Genomic DNA, 26,849 nt, shown 5'->3' with positions numbered 1-26,849 from the left:
CACCAAAGGAGCTACATCTGTGCATATTGTTTTTGACTATGTGGATTTCAAACCAAGATGAGAAATATCAAACGATGCTTTCATTGATAGAAAATAGGTATACTGTATCATTAAGCGTCATATTGTAGCTAAATCTTTTGGAAAAATACTTCAAAAGGCTGTGGATTTGTGGCAGCCCAGTGACGGTTGGACTGTTCATCTCCCAATTCAGCACATTCCCCAGATGTTCAACCATGTCTCACAGTAGTGTTGGATTGCATCTGTGGCAGACTGTGTAGTATAATCCAGTGGGAACCCTTCTTCCACTCCTTGCCTTTGCTGCAGCACACTTCATGCTCACCCATATCTGCAAAGCTGCAGCCTATGTGTGTGGAAGCTCTCCTTTGCCCCAGGACACTGCTCAGATATAAAGATATTGCTCATCATTAGTAAGAAGCACAACTCCAAAGCTGAAGTTGTGCTCAAGTGTTTTTCTGACGTGGTATATAACTAAGCACAAGACAGGCAAATATTTAGGTTCAGATGCATGTTGGAGTTGGATGTTACTTGAAGGATAAAGGGTCCTCTTCTGGGTCCTCTACTGTCTACAGTCGAAGTTGTCATGCAAACACTTCAAGGCATTAAAGGATGGAAGGGCAGTGGAGTTTCTGCAGAAATAAAAAACATCAGATCACTTTTCTCAACTCGTTGTTCACTTTAATTCTGCTGGGAAGCAGTAGCATTGAACATGATCAGATCAGATCTGAGCATGTTACAGAGCTGTGGAAAGATGGTTCACTTGTGGGCAAGTGAGTGTCAACAGCAGTTCCACAGTAAAGTGAGTGTGTAAGTAACCATTTTTGCCTGAAACTGGTAAATTACTGAAAATTAGCGTTGAATATTTGGTAGATTTTGTTGAATGCAGTAATGGAAATAAAGTCTTACTTTGTGTAGTAAGTAATAACATTTTTATTATCTGTTTATTTTAGGTTGGAAATCTCCCAAATGATTATCTGATAACCCTTAAATATGTCCCGAAGATGGATAGTCTGGTATGTACAACCACTTCAAGTTAATCCCAATAAAATAGTCCACTGTAACCAGTGGTGGCTGTAACATTTTGTACCTAGTCCTATATCTTGGCAAGTTACTGTTAAATAATGTTTATTTCACTTTTCATATGGTTCCCAAGTATTTATTCAAAAGAAATGTAGAGAGATTACTGCAGTCCCTTAAAACATTTTAATTGCAGGAATTCTAGAAAAAAGTTTCTTCATATTAAATTTTTTAACTTTTTTTTTCTGGGAAAAGTCAAATTTTCATTGTGCTATTATTTTGTCAGTATTATTTAATTGTATCAATTGAAAAAATACTGTTTTCTTAAAGAAATAGGTTCTCTGTAATTGTACTTTGGAACTTACTGTAGAAGTCCTTCTTGTTTCAGCCAATGGAAATGCCATTAGAGCACAAGAAATACTAAGTAGCCAGTAAAGAGAACCTCAAATTCAGCAAATGTTAGCATCACTAACTAAACAAACCAGTAGGATTTCAAACATGCTTTGTGTTATTCTTTCTATATAATCCCATATTTAATACATAGTGATACTTTCAAATAAACATTATTTATACACTTTAAAATTTTATAACATTTTTATTTAAAACTCATGTTATTTTATTGCTCAATCTACTAAATATTTTTTGTTTTTCCTCAATTTAACAAAAGAAAATTTGAAATTATGTACTGAAAGGTTGGTTGTTGTGTACATTGCAATAAAAAGGAGAAAAGGGAAGAAGGTGAAAGTACAAATTTTGCTGAATACTGTGTTGTTTTAAGGCAAGGAAAAAAGTAAGAACATTATGATTTTGTCAGTTAAACTGAACAATACTGTGCCTGTATTAGAATTAATCATTGTATACATACATCAGTAGCTGAAAATTATCTGCTAGATGTAAGAAGCTATTTTTGTGTCTGTACAAAGTTTTCACTGTAAGAATCCAATTTGTATGTGATACACATATAAAAATGCATCCTACCCTACAACAAAGTGGCAAATCTAGCAACATTCCCATTGATATTGGAAAATGATGCCAAAAGCAACATTCAGTCCTGAAAAACAAGAAGATGACAGGAGGAAAAGGAGGCTGCAGGACAGTGAAGGGCCCTGAGTTGTGAGGTTATGAAGGGTTATGTCAGATGTAGACGTGTTTTTAAGAGTTTTGCTGGAAGCTTGAGGCTTTTATTAAAACTTAGAGTACTTTGGAAAACCCAGTTTAAAGTTGTTTCTTTAGACAGGAAAACTCTGCAGAACAAATGTTATGGAAGTGAGGTAGTAGATCCTTTATAAATCAATATAATGGAGAATTTTCCATTTCTTATAATAGCCAATATTTAGAGAAAAAGGAAGCAAGACTGGCTGCCACCGTTCCCTGACTGCTGGGCTTTTTGAAATTCACTTATCTTGGTGTCTGGTGTGATGATATTCACATCTGTGGAGGACAGCTGTAGCCTGAGTGCTGCTTCCCCAGCTTCCAGCCCATTAGCTGTTGGGCTGGATTGAGGCTGTTCCCTCCATTGCTCTCTTGGGGTGTTGGCAGATGAAGAAGGCCAGGAAACCTGCTTGAGCAATGAGTCCTGGTTGTTCTCACTCTTGCCTCTCTCCATGGTTCAGTGTCGATTGCCAGTATGCAGGTTCTTTTCCATTCTATGTCATCTTGGTGTATCATATCCAGAAATTTAGATCTAGTCTACATTTACAACAAGCAGCCAAGAAATAAAAGGGAAGAAGTTCGGAGCTGAGATTTCCGTGTTCCCTTTGCACAGCACTTTCAGTCACAGTAATGGCAGGTGCAGCTCTTGGCCACATGCCTTCACAGGAGGAAGTATTCAGCAGTATTCAGATTCCACTTTGCCAAATTCCTTTCTGGGAATTTCAGGTTGTGTTATGCATACCACAGCAAGGCTTGCTGAATAAGTAGGCTTTGCTTTGGTCCATGCAAGCTGGGAAATCCATGGCTTTGCCTAAAGTAAATGCCCTTTGCTCAACTCTGACTGGTTTGAAATGGTGCTCTGCAATTTTTTTCAATAGATTACAATCTTCAGTGCGTGCTTAATAAAGTGGGAAGTGTACCCAAGGTAGCAAGTCCCAAATGTAGATAACTAAAGGTAGGAAGGCAGGGTGAATGCAAAGCAGTGTAGTGCATGTAACAAGAACAGACTGACCCATCCATTAAACAGAAGGGTTATTGCATTATGCACTAGCTCAAGGCAACTGAGTGGCTTTAAAAGTCTTGTATAGAGTGAACGGTGTAGTTGAACCTGAAGGTTAAAAGGCAGAGCTGACAGCAAAGGGCTGAATTCAGAGGAAGAAATAACATTCAAACTTTTACATAGATGTAGAAAGTAAAAGCCAAATGAGAAGTACGAGGGAAATCCCATTTGCTGTTGGCCTAAAATGTAAATCTTGGTCAGAGTTTACACAAAATATCAGAGTTAAACGTCAATTTCTCCTTACAAATAATGTCATATTTTTCAATTAGAGCAGTTTTATCCCCATGTTTGGTAGGTATTGACATAGCAAGTGCTTGCACAGCTTGACATTTCTGAAAAGAGAACTTAGAGCTTTTGTGAAATACAGCTTTGTAGGTCAGAACAGTTCAGTTAGAGGAGACTCCCACACGCATGCTAAACCGCAGGAGCAACAAAATAGACTCCCTGCTGGAATTGCCAAATGCTCACTAGGAGAAGCAGCAAGCTTATGCTAGTCCCTGCCAGAGGAGAATGCTCATCCACAAAACCTCAAAGGAAAAGGTTTTGGAGGTTTCCAGTTCAAGGAAGCACAGTAGTTCTGGGTCAGTGTTCCTACTCAAAAGCAGAGGAAAGAAAAATGCATTGCCTGTCTCATGGGGGTGGTGGGACATGGCACAACATACACTGCTTGAACGGAATATGTTTCTTTCTCTGATTTATTTGTTTCTGCCTCCCCCCTCAACTTGTTGTCCTGGAAGGAAAAAAGTGAAGCAGACTCAAGCCAAATAAGCCAAATGCTATCCATTTTTCTTTCTGTTTCCTTCTTTTGTAAGTCATTGTTGAGGTAATTACAAAAGGTTATATCACTGACTTGCCACAGGTTATCATTTTGTGAAAGAGTTGTACACAGAAGTGGAAATTCAGGTGGAGCTGAATAATGTATTTACATTTGGTTCTCTAAGCCTGGAAGCCTAATAGTCAGATTAGTCTTCAAAAATGTGAAGTGTATTTTTTCTTGTCAGAAACATTTACACATCAAAGCAGAACAACACATGTGGATTTTTTTTTTTATATTTTATTTTTAATAAAGAATCTTTAAGGATTTAATAAAGAAAATGCAGATTGGTTGAAAAAATTGAGTAAAATGAGATTAAGCCTCAAAGTGTGTACATTGCCAAACATTTGCTGTGTATTGCAGAAGGTGGATTCAGTGGGTGCTGCCTATTCACTGGGCAGCAATTGGAAACTGGTTTAGTGATACTTAGGGCTTGTTGGGCCAAGATCTTTGTATCTGGAAGACTCTAATGAGACATTTTCAATATTGGAAAAATAATGTCATATATGGAATAAATTCTCATAACCTTTGCCATTAAAAATTTAGCTTTTATTGGGAAGGTACAAGTTGCAGTTCTGACTAATGAGTTACCTGTACTTTTGCTGATCATACTGAATTAGGGATTTTCCTGGGCTGGGTGACTTTTTTCTCTATTTGACTACTGTTATATATATCTAAGTAAAAGAAGTTAATGACTTCCTCTAAGACAGCAAGATGAATTACCAGGTCTCAGTCATGTGAGCAGCTATACAAACTTTGTCCACAAACTAATTGCATAGGTGTTAGTGTACAGTGGCAGGCTGTGCAGAACACTTTTGTTATCAAAGACTCAGGAACAAAAAAGGTTTTTAGATACAGAAACTGTTCCCAGTGATGGTATTTAGTGAAAAAGCTGAAGAGAATGAATTAACCCATATAACTAGTTTAAAGGTGGATAAAAGCACACAGGGATTTCATGCAAAATTTTTATGAAAACCCTCCTGATAAGAAATTTAAATTAAGGATCTTTGGGGTTAACTGAGTCATGTAAGGTAACAACAATAAATGAAAACTGATATTTAAAGAATTGTTTAGGCAGTAAGAATTGATAAGAAAATAAGTAGCTTAATGAAAGCATGGACTATGGTTCATAGTAACATGTTCCAGGGCTCAAATGCTCAACACAATCACACTTGGCATTTATTGAGAATTTAATCAAGGGATGGCTTTTGACAACCATAAATATGTCAGTATCAGTGAAAATAGAAATATTACCAAAAGGACTGAAAAGGAAATTGGCCACAGTAAAGAAGAATTGTACTTTATACTTTTGAGATAGTTTAAATTGGAAAAAACAGTCTAATTTACTTTTGCACATTGAGATGTTTAACCAGTTTTTACAAATGTCTGATATTTAATTTACATCAATTTTTCTTTTTATCCCCTGTCAGCCTAATCACTGTTGGTTGCATTTGATGGTGCCTGAATTTTCAAGGAGTCTGCATAATCTTCTCCAGAAATTTTCAGATATTCCAGATATGTCGGATGTTTTAAGCAACTATTCAATCATCAACAATCTCACAAGGATAATTAATGATCTTATGGCATGCCTTGCTTTTGATAAAAACAAGGTAATCTTATACAGAGTTTCAGCTTTTGTACTGGATATTTATTTTTTTACTTTCTGTTGCACAATATTCAGTAATAGTTTAGAAATATCCAAGGCTTTATTAGATTTGTTTTCGTTTCTATTTCCATGGATATGAAATACTGCTTTGTTTAGAAATGCACTGTTTCAAAGAAAAATGGCTTACAAGGAATTACAGTATCTACAGTGACCTGTATGCAGTTATTTAAAGTCAGAAATGCAGCAATCTTCTTTAAGATCATTCATTCATTCTGGTCTTTTTAAAACCAGCAGAAATCTTCCTTGTGTATTTTGCTAGTGATCTTAATGTAAATTTAAAGATGATGTAGTTGAAGTTATTAATATGCCCTTAGTATGTATCACAGTGTGTGAAAGCTTCTCCGTGGTTTAATTAACTCTTTTATACAAAGGCACAGCAAAGACCAGAGGATATTGGTCCATTTCCTCCTGTTTCTGGATTCTGCTAGCAGCTGGAAGGATTCTCACTCAAGAGATGTCTGATTCTCTGTGCAGGCAGGGAAGAGGGGAATAAATTAATTTTCTAGTTATCCAGATCTGACCAGTAATTAAACCAGTACCAGTAATTAAAAATAAATTCTGTAGTTCAAAGTTTTGTCCCACTGAATAAAACAGGTAAAATCCACTGTGTTTATTATAGCAAGTATTTTATCTTCATGTTCAGTTATTTTTATTAGCTAAGTCCTTAGTTGTTGTAATTGCACCTTTTCAACAGCCAGAATAAATCAAATGAGCTAAAACACTCAGGTGCATTTAGAGTGAAATAACCTTGGAAGCTCACTATGTATTTGCATTGCATTGTTTTAGATAGCATTTAGTATTTATTTAGTATTTAGATATTCCCTACTTTTCCATTTCAAACTGAATTATCTCCAATCCTCAGTGTATATATATTTTTTTTTCTTTTCTATTTCAGTCCTGATGATTCAAAGCACTCATCTGGGATGTGGTTGGGGAAGAGGAATTTTATTTTGTAGAATGGAAAAGTAAATATCCTGTAATTCAGCAAAACAGCTAGCTATTGATTTCCTTAGAGAATAATGATCTTAAGTCTAGTACTCTCAGCATCAAACATAAAATAACTTTGGAGCCAAAACCAGGAGGTTTTCTGTAGGACATACTTAGACCATGTTCTAACCACTGTCCTTCTTCTTGGGAGTACAGAGTAACCCCAGGCCAAACTTGACTTGCTGACATAAAAAAAAAAGAAGAAAACCATCAATCAACATGGATCTCAATCATGTTGTTTAGTCTGGCATAACAAACCTGTCTGTTAGACCTCAGCGTGACTGGGCTTCCTTGTTTATAGTGGCTCTTATTTTTAGGTGCGTTATCAGGGATCTCAGCCTGTTTTTGAGCAGTGGTGTATCCCAGCTATTGTATTCTCTTCCCCATTCTCTTAATGACAATACCAGTGATTGTTGTGTTCATGACTTCAGATTAGAAGACTCGTGAAACTTTCCAAAGTAATGTGAAACCAAGGGTGTTTTTGTTAATGAGGAGAATTTTAAAGGTCTCTTGGTTTTCAGTATAGGATGGGAAACTGTCTTTCATTCCTTAGCAATTTTGCAACACTGTATTAATAATTCATTTCTATTTGCAAAGCTAATTTGAAATCCTCGGATCAGAAGGCTTGTATGTTTTATGAAGATTTTATACAGCTAATCTGGTTGTCTGCTGGTTAAAAATTTAAACGATTTTGTATCATCTTTGGATATTTTTATCATTTGTTGAGGTGTCAAAATGAGCATCTCCCTTGACCTTCTTTCAAGCAGAATTCTATATTTTACTCTAGGATTTTGTAAAAGAAAATGGTCACCTTTATGAAGAAGGTCACTTCATTCCTGAGGACTTTTTTAGGCACTTTAATAGTACCATTGAGGTCTACAAAGAGTCTGCAGACAGATTGGATAAGAATGACTGCATTCTGCCTTCAACAGTAGGAACACCGGAAAATGGTAAGAGGGGTGTCTTTTTGGGGAGCAGAATCTAGGCAGATATAAATGTGTGATTTTCCTTGGATTTCAGAGATGCTAAGGATCTGATACCATGCCTCCATGCCACCTTTTTACTGCAAATTTAAGTAACTACTGACACTGAAGGTTATGTTTCTGTTCTGGCGCCATCACTCTTAGATACATCATTTCTCAGCATAATCAAAATAACCTTGCGTTGTGCTGCTCTGTTTCTATTCATCCAAGATATATCCTGAATTGTCTTTTTTACATTGTTCTTCTTGTCTTCTCTAAATGCTTTTATAAAGCAGTAAAAGAGCCTATGATTGCACAGCTGAAAGGAGAGGAAGTTAAGACAAGCTGTAAATTGCAGCAGCCTCAAGTCACGTTCAATTTCATCCCATTTTTCCTGAACAGGGCAATGTTTACTTCATTAAAAAATGTTAACGAGCTCAGGTCAAGCTCCTGCAGCTCTTCCATATCCTTCCATATAAATGGAGGGTTTATATTACCTTTTCTTTTACTCTCTCTAGTGACAGATACTAGCTTTTTAATTAGGGCAATGTGTCCAGCTGTAGAGTTACATCAGTAATAACTAGAAGCAGATCAGTGCCATAACCTAAGAATTTGTAAGCACCAACTGCTTTTCCAGATTAGCTATTCAGCAGCAGCTCAGCATAATAAAATAAATAAAACTCTTAATAAAACTTCCTTTTTTGGCTTAATCCACTTTATGAACCGTCCTACAGCCAGCTTTTTAAAACAGCCCTATAGCCACATCACAGTAGCCCAGTACCCACCATCTTATATAGAGGGAACTGTATTTTAAATTTCGTAATTCTGACACATTCATTTTCTATTTAGATTCCAGAGTCGCTGTCACAAAAACATTTTTGTTTCCTCCTGTTGCTGCCAGCTCTCTTAGGAATGACAGCATTGGCAGTAGCACTAACAGTAACAGTAAGTACAAGTGATTGAATATATGTCTCCGTTTTGTTCTGCTAGCTGGTTGTGAGAGCTCAGAGGAAAAGAATGTCATTAATTGTGCAAATTAATGGGAAGTTACATGTTCCTGATGGTGTACCATGTGTTTCTCAGCTGTCATACTGAAATGCAATGAACTTATCTAATCAAAATGTAGAGATGCTATTGAGTTACAATTATGTGACAGCTCTCTACAAGTTGGAGAGGGCAGGCCTCTTCGTTTTGGCTGTCATGAGGTCTCACTAGTCATATGGCCTCAGCAAATTTGGCCAGACACCTCATTTTTACTCAGAAAATGAAGTTGCTCCAAGTGAACAGAATAGCTATCCTAGATCGGATGAAGGTTCTCACGTGAACAAAGAGGATACCTGTACATTGCATCCCAAGCTTTGCCCCAGCCCTGAGGACAGTCCCTGGGTTTGTTTGCTGTAGTTGCAGTAGGGCCACCTCCACAGTCAGCATGCTTTCTCTTGGGGTCAATGACAAAGGCACTACCCTTCTGGCAGGCTGTAATCTTCTCTCTGGCATACTCATGTCCATCTTTCTTATCTGTCTTGGTCACTGCGCTATATGGCCACTCTCTGATAAGAGAACAGAATGGTGGCTGTCAGAGCCTCAACATTGCCTCGCACGAGATCAGAAAGGGTACAGGAATCTGAAGTGGAAGGAAACAGTGAAGTTTCAGGGCTTTTAGTGACATCATGTACAACAAGGTGAACACTGTCTGGAGCTTCCCATGTGAACAAGAGGGGATTTTCCTTAGAGGCTCCTGAAATGGTGATCAAAGTTTAACCTTGTTGCTTCCTTGTTCCTGTTTCCCAGACACGTCAAGATGACAATGTGCATCTAGCTCTCTTTACAATTTCCCCTTTCACTTCACAAATATCTGTGTTATCTGAATGTGTGATGATGAAGTATGTGACTGGTACTCCCTGTGCTTAAGGAAACGTGCAGAGGGGCAGCCTGATGTAGTCTAGAGGGCACAATGGTAGCTCCTGATGGTCGTGACACAGTTACTACTAGGCCTGAGTTTTTTTCTCATGCTCCTCTTTGGAATGTATAATCTAGTTACCTTCTGGGCTTTTAGCACCATACATGCTACCTTGTAGTTGGCTGACAACTGCTGTCAAATTTGAATCCCTTCTTGATTGCTTTCTAATTAAGAGTAGGTCTTAAGTCATCATAGCCCAGAACCCTCAGAAGGAATTAAAAAACCCCCTCCACTCCTGGCTGCCAGGCTGAGTCTTTGGAAAAAAGACAGTGCCGTAGATTCTTTGCCAGGAAGTCACAGACATGTCTGCAAATAACCTGATGAGCCCAGGGCCAACTCTGAGGCACTAGGAAGGGGTTAAAGAATGCATACCTGTCTCTATCTCTCAGGTCTGAACATGTGATAATTTTTTGCTGTCATTGCTAGAGGAAAAATATTCAGTCACAGCCTGAAGCAATGGTAGTGAATCAAGAAGCCAAAAGAGAGACAGATTACAGGAGCAGTTCAGATGAAAGGAGTTTGACCAAGTACAGTAACAGGAGGGGTGCTGGGCAGTTCACTGGAGTGTGGCACCTACATCTGTACTGTGGAGGAGAGTGCTGAAGCAGGATTATTAATCTTGTTTTATAATTGGAACTGATAATCAAGTAGGAAAAAAAGCCTAATTAAAATAATTCAGTAAATTGCTTGGCTACCATATGCTGTACAGGTGTGTTTTAACTGATTATCATTCTCTTAAGCAATTTATTGGAAAATTGGATATCAGTTAACAGCCTTATTTAGAAATTACATGAGGTCTGCATGTCTGGCTGCATCTGGGGACAGTTTGAACACATAATCAGATTAAATTACATTAATTTGGATGCTGACTGGTTACATTGTAGTTACTCCTTTGGAGGTTTTTTGCAGGGAGGGAGCTGTGGAATCTTTATTGACATCACTGTTTTATTCCCTGAAATGGCCTTTAGTGCAAATCTTAGTGTTATCTTGACTTTATTGCTGAGGAAATTTTGGTTTTAGCTACTCCTTACCTTCTTGGAAGGAACAACAGTGAATAAACCTTAGTACTTCCCCTTTGAAGACTCCCCAGCACAGCATTCCCCTAGCTTTAGTACTGTTCTCATAAAAGAACCACTAGATTCAAATTTCAGAAAGGAAAACCTTGAGAAGAGGGGAAGCCTGAAAAAAAGCATATTCAGACACAAACTACAGTATTTTTTTTTAATTAACCCTTTAATTTTAAACAGTTTTGAGTTATTTTTCGGTTTAATAGTTTCTAGGGCATTTAGAAGCATTCAGTGTTTGCAAAAGAACCCCTCTAGATTAGTATATTTTGAAACTATTAATGAAGTCTATGTAGTCAGATGACTTGAACTGCCCCAATTCTGATTTTAAGTTAGGCAAACCTGAAGTGCATAATCTAATAAAATAATGGGTGAAATATTTATCATAGAAATGGTATGTAAATGAGCTAAGTTATGGATTTTTATTTTTGCTACTTTTGTTGAGTCAGATTTCACGACTCCATTTTTCTTACACAACAAAAAATGAAAGAATAGAATGAAAGAATAAAATCTCAACCAAATATACACAAAAATCTTAGCCCAGCTAAATGAAAAGTAGAACAATTATGCTATTCTAATTGGTTTTTGAATGGTATATGTCCTTTTTTTCATTCTTGTAATATTGAATGTAGACTTGTAACATGTTTCCACTTCATCTTTCCCCCATAAAATTCTCAAAAGACCACTGCTACCATCCCAAATTTATTTGGGCTGGTTTGGTTTTTCCTCTATATGACACCTGACTGTAGTCCACTGAAGTTCCAATTAGCTGTTAAAGTTCCAGTCTTGCTTGTATTTCTCTGGATGATTATATCACACATAATCTAGAGAATGTAGATTGTATCCTATGTAAAGAAGAAGTGTCAGCATAAGAAGTCTTGAGTCCTAATCTCTTTGTTCAGTGGTTGAACCCATCAAATGAATTTCATGTTGCTCTGATCAAAGCTTGAACTTACCAGCTATGCCTAAATTTCTTCAGCTGAATGCCATAACGTTTTTCATAATTTCATGAAGAGTTCAGTGTTGCCTCCTTCCATTTTTGTCTGCAATTTCCTCATAATAATTTAGCCCTATTATTTAGTACTGACTAGCTCAAAGAACATGTAAACACAGAAATCTCTTTAACTGTTATTAGGAAGAAGGTCTCCTTTTTTAATTAAGAAAAAAATACCATAGTTTAATTCAGTAATTGCACAACAATTTGAAAATGTTCACTCATGGCTTAATGCAATTGGTGCTGCCTTCTGTCTTTTTGTTCCTCTGTTCCAAATTAATAGCTAATGGAAAACCCTAATGAAAAGGTGAGAGCTGCTCTGCATTTTTACAGATAAGATCTTGTGGTAATTGTGTTGGAACTGAGCAGAGGTAAACTGAAAATTCCTTTGAGATATTTATGGCAAAAAAAAAAAAAATTAAGCCAGTGCTTTCAATCATAATCACACATGGCTCAAGGTAGGAAGCAGCTCAATAATTTCATTGTGTAGCTAAGTGGCTTTTAATGTAAAAATATTTTGTTTACAGCTTAACATCCCAATGTCCATGAAGACTATACATAAATCAGCATCAAATGAGATCACTTCCTTAGGGAATCTTCCACAAGATGTAGAGTGAGAGATCTCAGAGATTCTGGCCCGTGTTCACTCCCCTTTTTCACTCTTCTGGATAGAGTCAGCAGATCCTTTGGCATTGCCCAAAGATTTGATAAAGTTATTGGTACACCTGGTTCCTGCTGTTCCTTATCCTGCTCTGCCTTTACAACTGATGGGAATCAGAATCTTTCTGTGTAGATCCAAAGTTTCTAACAGAGGAAAAGGTTCCTGTGGTAGCCAGCTTTCTTTCCTTCTCTCCCTATTCTTCATTAAGACACAAGTCCCTGAGAGGTCCAGACTGAAAATTCTTCAGCCTGTTCTGTTATAAATTTTAATATAAATAAAAGGCACAGAAGAAACCTGCCATGACTCATTTCATTCTACCCAGATCTTTCAAGAGAATTTTTTCTGGACTTGAAAGTGAAATTAAGTAAAAGCAATCTGTTGCTTGCTTTTTAAGGGTTACTCAACTTCCAACTTAATTCATACACTGCCAGGTTTTGAAAAAAAAAAAAAAAATCTGTGGTGATTTTTAAAAGGTAAGGAGATTAAGGAGAGTGTCACAGTGGGACTGTATTTAGGCTCAGTCCCTGGATTGCATTTCCCCACAAAGAAAGATAATTATAAATTCCTTTCAGTTTTCCATAGATGATGAAGAAATCATCTGCACTGGAGATAACTTTCAGAAATCATATTTTTCCAGTTTTAGATACCTCATTGTAAAGGGGTCTCTTCTGTTGTCTTAAATTGCATGAGTTTGTGAAAAATGCAGTTAAAAACAAAGGTACAGATTTATCACTGATTACCCTGCATACAGAACATTTCTCTAGTAGTTCATGTAAAAACCAGCATGCTTGCCATGACATGCTGCCCAGCACTGCAGAGGTAGGCAGAGGGTTTTTGAAGTTACCTCTAACCTCTACCATAACATGTTATCAAACACATTCTGCTCTACATGACCTGAAGAGTCTTTCCTTTGATTTTTATTTCACTTTTTAATCTTTTTCTGAAGTCTGCAGGGTGAAATCCAGAAAACGTGGCCATCCCCATATGATTTACATAATTTAGTTGTAAAGCTCAGCAGTCTCTCACTGAGAAGAATGGCATTAGGCAAATGAGGATTGCTTTTTACCTGCATAGAGCACAAGAGCAATATCAGAATTTTCTTCTGAGAATACAATTCAGATAAACAACAGGAGAGCATTTTTGGAGTTGGTCAGGCTGGTTCCGTCCACTTGAGTTTGCCCAGTTTTCTTGAAGATCAGTTCTGCAAGCAAACATCCACTGTGCCTAATCTGGGACAGAAAGTTAGAAAGGTTATGTCGCCCAGTTAATGTCTGCTCTTGGCTTTAATGTCTGAGCAGACAGAGGCAGACTAATCAGTAGCCTCTCTTTTTCAGCTGATGTTCACCTCTGTAGAATTTTGCCCGCTATCTTTCCCTTCTGTAGACAGATTTCTGTCACGGTAAACTAGCATTGGTTCTGCTTGACTGATGTTTCCTTTTAGTGTGCTAAATCTACCAGATATAAGTGCAACTCAAGCCGCTACAGTCAGAACCTAGACTTTGTAAACAGTGTTTGGGGCACAGAGATATATGTAGTATATGTAAGATAGAGACTTTATGTTGTTTTTTTATTTCCACCTACATTGACCCTAGAAAACACAGCTGAATTTCTGAGATAAAAAGAATATTTGTCTAAAACTTGAACTAATTTAACAAGAAAATCTGAGAGTTGAAAATGAAACTCTAGTTCATTATAAGAGCGCTCCTTTCTAAACCAAATTATTTTCTTGAAGGCTGTTTAATAATGTACTAAACACATATTGTTTGACCCAGTATATCATCCTGTATGTGCTTAGACATTTACTGTTTGCATGAGTCACACAAATTTTGAGTGCTGTCAGTTCATTTTCATTTCTGTGTATCCAATCACATACACTTTTCCAGTGGTTACAGTTTGGTTCTTTTCCTGTAATCTGTCCATACACCCACCATTGGAGCTGCAGACACCCAATTTAAAATGAACCAAAACTGGGTGGACAATGTCTAAAATACCAGTCTCCTGAGGTTCACTTTGCATTTCAGAAGGAGGGTCCCCAGGTGACTCTGTAGGACTTTCCACATCCTGCTCTTGATGAAATAGCTGAAGGGCCAGATTTTAGTTTCAGCATGCTTGCAGGTCCCAGTGAGGGGAATGGAATTATTCATGTACATAAAATAATAGGATTGATGCTCTTCTGTACAAAACGTTAAAAGCTATCAAGAAATACTTATAAACAAATAACACACGGTTAAACCTCAAGGTACAAGGGTTTGATCTTGCTGAAGTCGGCAGTAACTTTCCAGGAAGCTTTGGAAGTGATCGGGCTTATTCTGTTAAATTAACTTCTCTTGAGAGCTCTCATGTTAGTCATTGATTAGTGGCAAGGCAAAGTGCCTGCAGTCAGTGGGAGATCTCTGATGGAACTAATGCAAATTCACGAATTAACATATATTCTTTTCCAAATAGTTTCTTTGTGTTTCAAAGACTTTCAAAAATTAAGAAATACAAAACTTTGAAGTGTGGGAAAGAGATAATTCTCTACAAATGGTAAAAAGAGATTTGGTGTTGGTAGTTTTCATCACTGTTGTTTCAGAAGTAGGTGGAGCATCCTTGTGGTCAAAAATTTCCTCTAAGATTTTGTATGAAGTACATCTCATGTACATTGCACTTTGAAGTATCTGTTCTGCTATTTAAGATGCTGTTATGTAGGTGGTGCATGAAAGTGCTCTTGCTAATAGTGTTGCCCTGAAGACAGTTTTCTGTTATAAATCTGTCTTCACTAATGAGAGTATCTTTAATTACAGAAGAAGCACTTGGCTTCATTAGCAGCTCCAGCCTGCAAGGGATCAGCATAGCTCTGACATCATTGCTGTCTCTCCTTATTGGCTTTATTTTGGGAGCCATATACTGGAAGGTAAGAGATACTACATATAATTGTTTACATAGTGATGCTACATTTCTTAGCTGTAGGGAGGTGGGAATAAGAGAACCATTCTGTATTTGAAAGCAAGAGATCCCTTTTGATCTTCACTTAACTGTGAATTGCAGATGTAAATCTGTGTGTCAAATTCTTGAATTCCATCATCAAAAAGCAAATCCTTCCTTATCAACATGATCGCTCTGTAATTGGAAACAAAAATCATGAGATTCACCCCATTTTCCATTTCTCCTATTGTATATTGAGAAAGGAATTTTTTTTGCTTTTGGCTGCTATGCCCCTGCATACAATACAGAAACTTCAATAGCAAAATTTATATCAGTAGTAGATGTATGTTATAGGACAAGATTTGGCCTACATTTTGGAAGAGGACTTTGATATTGAAAACTGAAGCAAATGAAAACATATAACTGTTTAGTTATTAAAGAAAGCTTTAGAATATTTATAGTTTTAGAATATTTATATTTAGTGCATTTTCTTCCTAGAAAATACATCCCAAATCCAGACCAGAAAGTGATGAAACTACACAGTGTCATGACTATCAAGAGGAAAATGAGATAAGGTATGTTGTTTCACTTAAAATTTGTATTTACATATGTAATTTTATCTCTGAGAACTACTTCCTGTTTAGCTCTGTGACAAACACAAAAACAGCCCCAAACATTATTGGGGCAGCCCAAACAAGCTCTTGCTGCAGAGGTAAAATATGTGCTTAGAGTGTTCCCTTTAAAGGACTTTCTGGTTTAAACATAGAAATTGATATGGAGGATAGTTCTGCATACAGCATTTTATTATGGGGACATTATTTTGTCTGTCTTTATTTCCACTGTGAGAAAGGAGACCAATAGGGAAAGGAGCAAAATAAGGTAAATGCTGTTATTTGCTCTGTAGTGCAAAGCTAGGTCAAAATTATGGAAATAAATAGAAAGCAATGTCTTTCTGGTTGTGCCCCTAAATACTTTTAAATACCTCTTACAATAACATTTTTAAAGTTAACTTTTTTTACATTCCCCAGGGTACTATGTTTCAATGCTAATTCAATTCGTTCAAATGCTAATAACTTCTTAAGGTCATCCTGAAATGACTCACAGCTCTCTTCCTACTTATACATTCATTTATCTGATTTTTAAAGAGAAAAAGTTCTCAGCCAATCAAATATATCTCAGAAATAAGAGTTTGAAGCTTTGAAGTTCCTTGGACATGACTTGGGTGAGGAATTCTGTGAAATCCAGCAAAGGACTTAGGGAAATTTTAAGTAAAAATAGTCTATGCTAAAGCATTTTGAGAGTATTGTTTAACTTTGTATTTCATGATGTTTGGTCAGATTTTAACTATTTTAGACTTAGGGAAAGATCTGATGCAGGTGGCAGAAGGACATGTCCTGTAGTGTTCTCACACTGAGTGAAATGCCTGGTGCTGCCCATTGGTGAAGGGACAAATAGGCAAGGTTTTGATCTAGCAGTTTTGTCACAGGAGCTGAAATTTTCAGTGTTTAAGCTTGCTAAAATAATCAATTCTTTAAACAAATTTACTTAATATACAGTATATGGAATAGATGACTGTGTATCCATTTCACCAAGCATATTAGTTGCTACAAATAGCTCATTCTGGATGTCATCCTTATACGTGTTAAATGGTGTGAAATGGAACATACATCTTCCTTTTAACTTCACAGAAAATACAAAAGTTTTTTTTCTATATGAAGAAAAGATGAAACAGTTAAATGCAGGAGATGGCCTTTGTGGAACTTGAAACAGATTGTATTCTCTATCTTCTTAAATGTATGGCATGTGTTTTGATGAATATTACAACTTCCCCTCCCTGAGAAATGTTCATCTATAAGTAGGAAGAACTAATATCAAATATAAATTATAATTCCTTGGGTTCTCTTTTTATTTTAACTGATTTACAAACCCTTCTATTCTGTTTCCCTGAAAGACTATAACTGTAGTAATAAAGTACCTTTTTGTTTCCAGTGTGTTGCAGCAAAAAGAAAAGGAACATCTACAAGTGTAGCTGTTGCTTTTTCTCCCTCTACACTGTTACTGTTTCGTGTACTGGTAAGTTGGTGATGGTGAAAGTTTTACCATAGACTTAACTACTTTCAGCTGCTGCAATATACAGTGATTCAGAGTCTGTTTTCAAGAAAAAAAAGAAGTCTTGCTATCAGTAGGTGTCATTTGTGTATAATATCTTTAGCAGCTAATTTAATTAATTCTGTATCATTAATTTAGACCTCTGATTTTTAACTTGAATTCTTCAAAATTAAATTTACAAGGATTTCAGAATAAAGAACAGCTCCTTTTCGGTGTTAGAGCTGATACAGAGAAGCCTTCAGCTATTACACTTCAGCTGTTGCAAAGCAATGTAAACCAAAAAACACAATCTGCTAAAATTAGCAGGTGAGTGTAGGAGAGTATGCCAAGTAGAGCTGAGCTTTTATTAATTGTAGCTTAGTCAGCACATTTCTGTAGTCCCTGTAGCCTTATCAGATACATCAGTCTTGCTTTAGTACGGAAGAGGGAACAGCAAAGGTGAGTGAGGTTTCTCAGTCCCAGCTGTCCTCTACAGAGCAGCACTTCTCTGGCAAGATGCTTCTTGTTACAGAAACTGTGCTGTATTTAGCCCATGGCATCTATGTAAGAGTCTGGAAAATTCAGACAGCACTGAACTCTTTGTTTTTTATCATAAGTGGAAAGAGCAGCCCAAGAGCATAACAGACAATCTCAGTTTTACAGTTCATCCTGTAGCAGTTTCTCTCAGGTATTCAATATGATTGCCTTAGCTACAACTTGAGAGTTTTTTCAGTGTTCTTAAGTGCTTTGTTCTACCACGTGCTCATTGAAAAGGAAAGTTGTCACTGCATGGGACACATTGTTCCATTTTTCCAAAGATTCTCAGTTTGGTTTGTCCAGATGACTTCAAAGGGAAGTTTGCTGCCAGAGATTGCCGATACCAAAATGCCCAAACATAGCAGTTCTGTAAAACCATGAGGGTTGTTCCATTACCTTAGATGACATCAATCACCTTTTGCAGGCAAGTGTGTTCTTGGACCAGAAAAATACACCTTATAACATTTTTCTTTCTGAGTAAAGAAATCTCTATGCAAGTGTCATTAAATTTATTTCCAAAACTGTAAGGAAAAAATACCTATGTTTTATCTCTGTGAAAAGCTCTACTGCTTAGTAATACAGAAAGGGAAGATAACAAAATCAGAATTTCTTTTTTTCTCTTCAGGCAGGTAACAGTTCCATGTTCGCTTCATAAATGAAGCAGCTTTAAGCACATTCGTATTCCTTCTGGAGTGACAGACTGAGTCTGCATCTGTTGTTGCTGCCCATGACTCCATAGACATGATACAGAAATGAGGACAATTTGTGTTTGTTACTGTGAAACCAACACTGAATTGAACGATGACAAGAAGAGTGTGCACTTAGCAGGACTGTATCTTATGTGAATATCTACCTTGTGTGACATTTGAGGTTTTAAAATTGCATTAATACTTTCAGCTGACTCTGGCAAACAAACTATGTCCTGAACAAAAAACGCATCTTTCAAATGCCTCCAACTGTGTGTAATCATTGCAAATCATAAATACCTTTGCATCCTTAATTTAAACTCTGTGTCCTTTACCTTAAATTGATGTCTTCAGATGAAGGTCTCTGAACTGACAGAAAATGCAGAAATGGATACAGATAACATACTCTTCAATATTGTATATAAAACTTGAAAGCAAAGTCATGCCATGAGCTCTTGTTCTAGACTTAGACTTATAAGGAGCTGTGTTCATGCCTGTCAAAGGCTGTGTGTACAGCGACACGTGGTCTCTACCGGGTGCCAGGTGGCTGGTTGCCCACCCCAGAAAGCCTCAAGAAATCTTCAGCGTTGGTGGTCTCTGTTCAGCAAATACTGGATGAAGACAAAGTAAAAAGGAGGTGAATGTACTTCATGGAGCTTCGAAGAATTAAGAGTAACTGCTGGGTATGTGAACACTGGTGAAATTTCCAGTCATGCTAAGGCAATGTAAAGAGTCTGAATTGCGTTCAAATGTCACAATAAAGACAAACCTGTGAAATGCATTTTAAATTCTGAAGATGCATGCCATTGATACTTTGTCTTTAAATGTATAGCATAGAAAATCTGAAAGATCCTGAGAGTGTATTTAGCTTTTACTTACATCAGCTGTAATTAATGCTTGCATTGTGTTTTAAGTGATTAGTAAGCTTTAATATCCTGGCATTCTCCACTCTTGAAAGTTAATTCTTTTGAAACAAAAGAGAAAGGCTTTGTTTCCCACCTGTCTTCTGCATCTATTACTGTTACAGTATCCATGGAATATGAACAGGACTGATGTACAGATGTGCATTTTCAAGTAAATCCTAAAAATACCGTGGTAAAAGCTATAAGTGTAGTTGTGCATCTTTTCATATTCTCTCTTCCCAGATAATGAATAAGAATTATTTACCTGTATTAGGGGTGGTAATTCAGAAGGGTAAAGGGTAGAGGCTCACATGAAGTGACAAACTGTCATCAGTTGTGATACTGACCAGGTCAGCAAGAGTTTTAGGTTAAATAACTTGAAAACTTAAAAAAAATACCCCAAAACCAAAAACAACCCTTTTACAATTTTGCATAAAGTTGGAGTTCTCCTTAAAATGTATAGTTACTAAATTTTTTAAGAGTTCTTGTGAAAGTTTTAATCTTCTGCTCAATTTTCTGAGAAACATGCATAAAAAGAATATGTCATACATATAATATATACGTGTGTGTGTTTGTGTGTGTGTGTGTGTATGTGTGTGTGTGTGTGTGTATGTGTGTGTGTATTATTGGTAAAACTGTCTTTCATACTTACAAAAAGAAAAAAATCTCAGAAGCTTACCATACTGAATGATGTGGCATGTAACCACACTGCGTGGAATTGTGACCCTACTGCAATCAAAGTTGAAATTTCTCATAAATTCACTGATGGAAGAATTTGATCATGTGGAATTTTTATTTATAGTCAGGCCCTTTTTGCACTTCATGTTTGTCAGAAAAGGGTCCTCAAGTCCTACTCAGCTGGTATAAATTATCATAGTTCCATTAAGGATAACTTTGGGGTTTATGTCACCTGAGGTGCTTCTCTTAGACTGGATCAAAAGAAGCTCAGTGTCAGAATCAGACCTTCATATTTATTCTGAAGATGCTGGAGCACTCACCAGTTAATAACTAGGGTTGCTCATCACTTCTAAAAAGCAAGTACATTCCTCAAACAATGGAATTCCTCAGCTGAGTGTCCTTTGGCTCAATGTAGTTCTTTACTCAAAAGGCCCCCAGACTCTGAGTTTCAAACTTATTTAAGAGTTACCCTAAAAGAAATGTCAGCATGAACTAACTGATTGAAATTTGCACCTTATTGGTAATGCAGAGAATGACCGTGTATTGGTTTTGACTGAATGGAAAAGTATTCACAGTAAATGGAAGTGATTATCCTTATACATTGTATGAAAACCTTAAATACTTCATACAACGTGCTCTTGAGGCTAGCTTATGCATTTGAGGTTTGGGATTTTTTTATTAGATTCAGTAAAACCAAAATCTTGTATTTATTAATGTTCATTTTGATAAAAAATGTTCATTTTTCTAAATGAATTCTTTCTAGAAAATCAAATAATAACAGATAATTTGGGTCATATTAGTGTGCCCCAAATTATACTTTGATATTCAAAAGCACAATATTTTAGGCTTCTTAATCTTCAGCACTATAGAAAATATCAATTATGAATTGAAACATACAATAAACAAGATCAAAAACATCTTAAAGTAAGTCACTTCCAAATAATGTCATACTTTAATCTCTTCTTTGGAGCAAGGTAAATTTTAATTTATATGAGAACAACAAGAAAGCTCATGTATAAACTTCTGACTTTACATCACAAACATTGTTCTTTGAATGTGCTCGGAAGTCCTATGACGCCTGGAGTAGCAGAACTGTTGTTGGACCACATGATTTTCCCATTCTGTGCCCTCCTTTTGAGAGATCTGAACATAAGAGAGATCTGATGGGGTGTTCTCAAAGCAGAAGGAGACTTCTGGACAGCCGTGGATACACCAGATGGCATGGCACTTTGAAGTGGAATTGTGAATTTACTGGGAACTTTCTGTGCCCACTGAGGAGATCTTTACTTGGGACATCAGTGAGATTCTGAAAGACTACTGACTTGTGAGACATCTTTGAAATCAATGGAAATAGATTAAGGTACTCTTCAGCTGGAGATGGGGTGGCAGAAATAGACCTTGAATTGCTTCTTAACTTCTAAAGAAGTTTAATTTCTAAAGAGTGATCAGTTTTTCAATCTTCTTTTTGGGTAGACAGAGCCCATGCATTAATACTGTTGGAAAATCAACGCCCTCCCTCTTAAAATAAAATTGGGGAAAAAAGGGTTCTATTTTTTTATATAAAAGTCAACCAGATTTGGCTTTTGGATATCTGTGGTTTGGTGAGAAACATAACATTTTTAGGTTTCCTTTGAAATAGTTGAATTTGCATGCAATTACTAGTGGCCTTGTGAGAATAAAAAAGCAGATAGTCATACTGAGTAACTGTTCTACTTTAGATGTGTGTTTACTTGGATGAGTTAATGGTACTTATTTCATCACAAGGTCATTTTATAAGCAAGTGCTTTACTATGGAGTATCTGTAAAACCTGCACATTTTTTAGATTCTCATCTGCAGCAGCTCTGTTTTTTCTGTTGCTCTACATAATATGCTGAAACTGTTCAGTACACAAAATAGAATTATTAAATTGAAAATTTAACCGTACTCATAAAATACTGATATTTTGAGTTAGATTTATATTTAAGAATTATCCAACATTTTTCAATTCAGGAATCTGTTTCAATTGTCTTAAATGCAGATTTACAGTAATGGTGTCAAGTTGCTATTTTGTTATCAAATTAATGGAACGCAGAAGCTTCAGACTCTTTAGTGATAGAGACACAGACATTTACTGGTTGCATAATGGGCAGATTCATTTATTTTAATGTAAATGTCAGCACAGTTTTGCATAGTTACATTCTGACTGAAGGTAATCAACAGAGTTTATAAATTGTGATGTGTATGTACATATGTGTTCTCTTAAAGATAGATGTTTTCCCAGATCCCTTTTTATATCAGTTCAGATTTTGAATTTACATTATATACATATGCTTTATTGTTCTAAATAAAGATATTATGCACTGTCAAATAATTAGTATATTACATGTGTCAGTTAAGACATTTTTAAGTGTAATCATCTGAAAGAATTCTCTGTCAGAACGTGTGCTATTTGATACAGACTCCTTCATTTGATGCAGACATTTTGTATTGATGCACTTCTTTTGAAGTGAGGGGCATTTACCAGGATCTTTCAGCAGAAACCAGAGGTTATCCTGTAAGGATGGCATCTTTCCTGTAAGTTTTCAGCAGTTTACTGTGTTTTTTCGCTAAGAAATCTGGGAGGGGATGGGTTTGGGAGGAAAAAACCTGAGCTCCTCAAGGAGCTTTGGCACCTCTTCATTCCTGAGAGAGAATGAAAAGATGCCAGCTAAAAGAGGTAAACCTGCTGAGACTTTCAGCCTGCCTCAGAGAGAATTAATGAAGAAAGAGGAAGAAAGAGGGGAAGTTGCAGTGGGTAGATACAGGGAGATTTGTAAATAAGGATAAAGTACAAACAGGACTGATGAGGAAGAGTAGAGCAGGATTAATGGACTAGGACACAGGGGAACAGGGGAGATGTCAGAATTTGGGGTATGGCTATGAATGAAAGCTATGGCTGCTGATCTGAACACAGCCAGAAGCGCAGAGTTGATGGCTTGATGGAGTTGATGGAGCAGCCCTCCCTGATGGTGTAGCAGGAGTCATGCCCTGAGGAGCAGCACTGGAGGCTCAGGCGGGCCAGCAGTAGGATGGCACTCAATTCATCTAAGGCTACATGAGTACCATGTAGCTGCTGGGTTGGAAACAAGGATACTTCATGAGGAAGCTTCATTAATGCAACAAAACTCCAGTTTGACCTTGAAATTCAGGAGGCAGAAGTAACAGTAGGATACCAAGAAATGAGACGCAAACACTCTTAGCTAACAAAACTCGCTGAAGTCAGGAGCTAGTAACTCAATCTGGTTCAATGTCCAGATGGAGATTGGTGGCGAGAGTTGTCCTTCAAAGGTCTCTATTGGGAAGGGTTGTGCTTGATATCTTCATCAATGTCACAGAAAAAGGGATCAAGCACTGCTTTACCATGTTTACAGACAGCACCAAGCTGACTGGTCTCAAATGTATGTCGAGCTGCATAAACAGGCAGTATGGCATGCTGCAGGTTGAGGGAGGTAACTCTGGCCCTCTGCTCTGTTCCACTCTGGTGAGACTCCACCTGAAGTATTGCATCCAGCTCTGGGGCCCCAACAGAGCAGAGGCATAGACCTGCTGGAGAGGGTCCAGAAGAGGAACACAAAAATGGTTAGGGGGATGAAATATGTTTCCATGAAGAAAGGGTGAGAGAGTTGGGGCTATTTAGCTTGGAGAGGAGAAAGTTCTGGGGAGAGCTTATGGCAGCCTTCTACTACTTAGAGGGGGCTTACAAGAAAGATGGTGAATTTTTAGGAGGAACTCTTGCAATATGACAAAGAGCAATGGTTTTAAAGCAAAAGATAATAGATTCAGCCTAGATATAGAGAAGGAATTTTCTACAGTCAGAAAGGTGAAATGCTGGAACAGGTTGTCCAGAGAGGTTCTCTGGAAACATTGAAGGTCAGGTTGAATAGAGCTCAGAGCAGCCTGATTGAGCTGAAGATGTTCCTGCTCATTTCAAGGAGGCTGTTCTAGATTGTCTCTAAAAGGCTTCTCCAACCCAAGCTGATGTAGAATTCTATGAATTGTAGCATATGCAGATGGAGTAAAGGGCAAGAGAGAAAGTCTGGGAAAACATGCAGCTCTTCAGCCAAAGTGACACAACCATAATATTTTTGGTAGTCTGTTTTACAATATTGGGTGCCTTACATAGTGCTGACTAAATGCACAACACCACCACCACTGCTTAATCTGAACCCCGCAGACTTAAATGTGCTAAAGGATTGAGAGCAATATTTACCTTCAGTTTTCCAATTTTAGTTTCTCAAAAACAATGAATATAAATATCTTGTTCAGTAGACAGAAACAAAGACTATCTTTGTTCAAATCATGGACAGCATTAATAATGACATTTTCCTACTTCTGTCATGCAGAAAAACAATGCTTATTATTATTATAAACAACTGTTTCTTAGTAGCAATACGTTTTAACAGCTTAACACTCCCATGAAATGACTGTTTTTAGATGAGCTGGATATATGCCCATTCCACATACACTCCATGTTACACTCCAGTATAATTTTATTCCATGCTAACAAATATGTGTTACTACATATATTTTGGCCCAAAGTTTCTGAATGATAATAGATATATTTACATCTTAACAAGATGAGTCGTTTCAGGACTTCACACTACATTAACAGCTTATAGAACCACGTCCTTACTACTCTCAATGTAGCTCTTGATGATAAATTTTCTCCCAAAGTTCAAACGCTTTTAGAAGTTTCCCAATAGCTACAAAGAAGCATGTGCTAACACAATCAAGTTTTGTGTCATCACATACTTAAAGGGAATTATTATGTGCTGGTGCATAGTGGAAAATATGGTTGAATTAAAGCAGGCTGCCAAAATTGCGGAGAGTGTGGAAGGGAAGTTTAGCCCTCTTTTTCCCACGCCGTATCCCAAGATAAGTTATTTCACCTAATTCACTATTTCACTTGGGAAAAATCCCAAATGCAATTATAGTTCCTCTGACTTGTAGCCACTTCTGCAAAATCCCTCCATATGCAAGCAGGAACTAAAAATACAGATGATACTTTCTCCAGACAGACATGAGCCTTAGGTTTCTGGCCAGTCACAAAATGTGGGGACAACTTTCATTCTCTTTTGGCAAGATATTTTCTTCAGCTCATGGAAAAATATTCAGCTGAGATCACAAAAGCCTCTTTGTTTGTCACCAGTTCTGCTCTGCTGGATAATAGCATGATAGCAAAATTGGCCCAATTAGAGTAAAGAAGCTGCAGAGCAGAATGTATAGCTTTTGTCATTTTAAGTGACTACCACAAGTGACAAAATGTCATCTTAGAAATTTCCCCTTGTCATCTCCTACATTGTGAATGATGATTATTAGGACCCCTCAGGTTATTTAATCTGTCATGTTCTTAAAGTCAAATATTTTAGACCTTCCTTTTTCTCAGCACTGCTGTCATCATTAACAAAACACAGAACAGCCTTCACCTTTAGAAATGACAAAATGGGGATGTGTCTCAAAACCGATTAATAGCATCAGTGAATGCAGAGGCATAGCATCTAAATCTTTTAAATATCATCCCTGAGAATAAAGCAATGAATTCTTAGAGGCAATTACTCCTTTGCCAGAAGTTGAGAAGAAAGTATCTCATTGACATAGTGGTACCACTTGGCAGTTTGTTGTTCAATCTTGTTTCATATTGCTCCAGAGGAATCCAGTTGCCTCAGTCAGTAAGCACTGTGTTTTGTTGATGATATTTTAAATGCTCTAACCTTTGGATCAAACAAAGAGTTGTGGGGATGAAGAATGCTATTAAACACCATAATTGAGTAATCACTGCATTTCAAATAGAAACAGCACACATACATAGCAAAGTTTAAGTGGGCTTCCTAATGTACCTGTAATGTAGTGTGCACGTGTGTGGGATGAGGGGTGCTGGTGTGGGTGGAGGAGGAGGCAGTGCTTGAATGCAGCAAATTTTTTTAGCAAATCAGATAACTGCCATGAACTTCAATCATATACCCTGAAGGAATGGCTGCATGTCACAGAATCTCTTCACAAATCCAACCCTTGGCAAGAGCGAGCCTCGGGATTGCCAAGTTCCATGTACTGATCAAAAGGTTTGCTGGGCATCCCACGCTGTGCTGTGCTCCCCAGCCTTTGGCAGCTCAGTACCATCTCCCTTCCTGCTCCATGGCTGCCTGTGCCAGAACCACACACACCTACCATGCTCCCTGGGGGTTCAGGGAATGAATCCATTTATATTCCCATACAGGCCACCAACGTTATTTCATTGAGGGCCAAAAATATGGCTCCAGGTTGCATAACTGATCTTCTGTATTTCAACCTGGACTATAACTGGAAACTGGGCAAAGCCCCAGGTTTCCTGTCTTGCATATACACACCTTTGTGTCCTGTCATTATCCAGGCCCTCCTTCAGCCCCCACCCAGACTCCCAGTGCTCTCCTCTTGAGTCATACTCTGCAATTAAAGCATCGTGTATCCTGGTAGTAGTTAGCAGCCCTACCATTAGCAGTTTTTCTGTAGACAGTAAACAATTGGGTTAGTATTTAGGAAGAGAACACTTCAAAATGTTTAGCAAAAGATGAGACTTCTGGGGTCAGCTATAACCGGGGTACTGCTAGTCTGACTGCAAACTGCACTGCACAGCAGTATGCGTGCCAGCTGAGAGCACAAAAATTCCCACAATTTTCCTCAGAAGAACAAACAGTTTATGCTGA

General features: G+C 37.3%; 1 protein-coding gene across 2 annotated transcripts in view; it reads left to right on the top strand.

Annotated features, from left to right (window-relative positions):
* Positions 1-22,494, top strand: part of KITLG (KIT ligand) — a 56,215-nt gene extending 33,721 nt beyond the window's left edge. Inside the window, exons 3-10 of one of the 2 annotated variants that reach the window (XM_015629187.2) lie at positions 969-1,031; positions 5,492-5,671; positions 7,502-7,664; positions 8,526-8,621; positions 15,139-15,248; positions 15,758-15,834; positions 17,249-17,332; positions 18,510-22,494. In XM_015629187.2, coding sequence (XP_015484673.1) covers positions 969-1,031; positions 5,492-5,671; positions 7,502-7,664; positions 8,526-8,621; positions 15,139-15,248; positions 15,758-15,834; positions 17,249-17,288 — 729 coding nt within the window. In that variant the 3' untranslated portion in view covers positions 17,289-17,332; positions 18,510-22,494. The remainder of the gene's footprint in view (positions 1-968; positions 1,032-5,491; positions 5,672-7,501; positions 7,665-8,525; positions 8,622-15,138; positions 15,249-15,757; positions 15,835-17,248; positions 17,333-18,509) is intronic. The other variant, XM_015629188.3, reaches the window with a different exon arrangement.
* The last annotated feature ends 4,355 nt before the right edge of the window (positions 22,495-26,849 follow it).

This window comes from Parus major, chromosome 1A (genome assembly GCF_001522545.3).
Source record: "Parus major isolate Abel chromosome 1A, Parus_major1.1, whole genome shotgun sequence".
Taxonomy (NCBI): domain Eukaryota; kingdom Metazoa; phylum Chordata; class Aves; order Passeriformes; family Paridae; genus Parus; species Parus major.
Note: the sequence above shows the minus strand (reverse complement) of the source record. Positions and strands in the feature narration are given on the sequence as shown.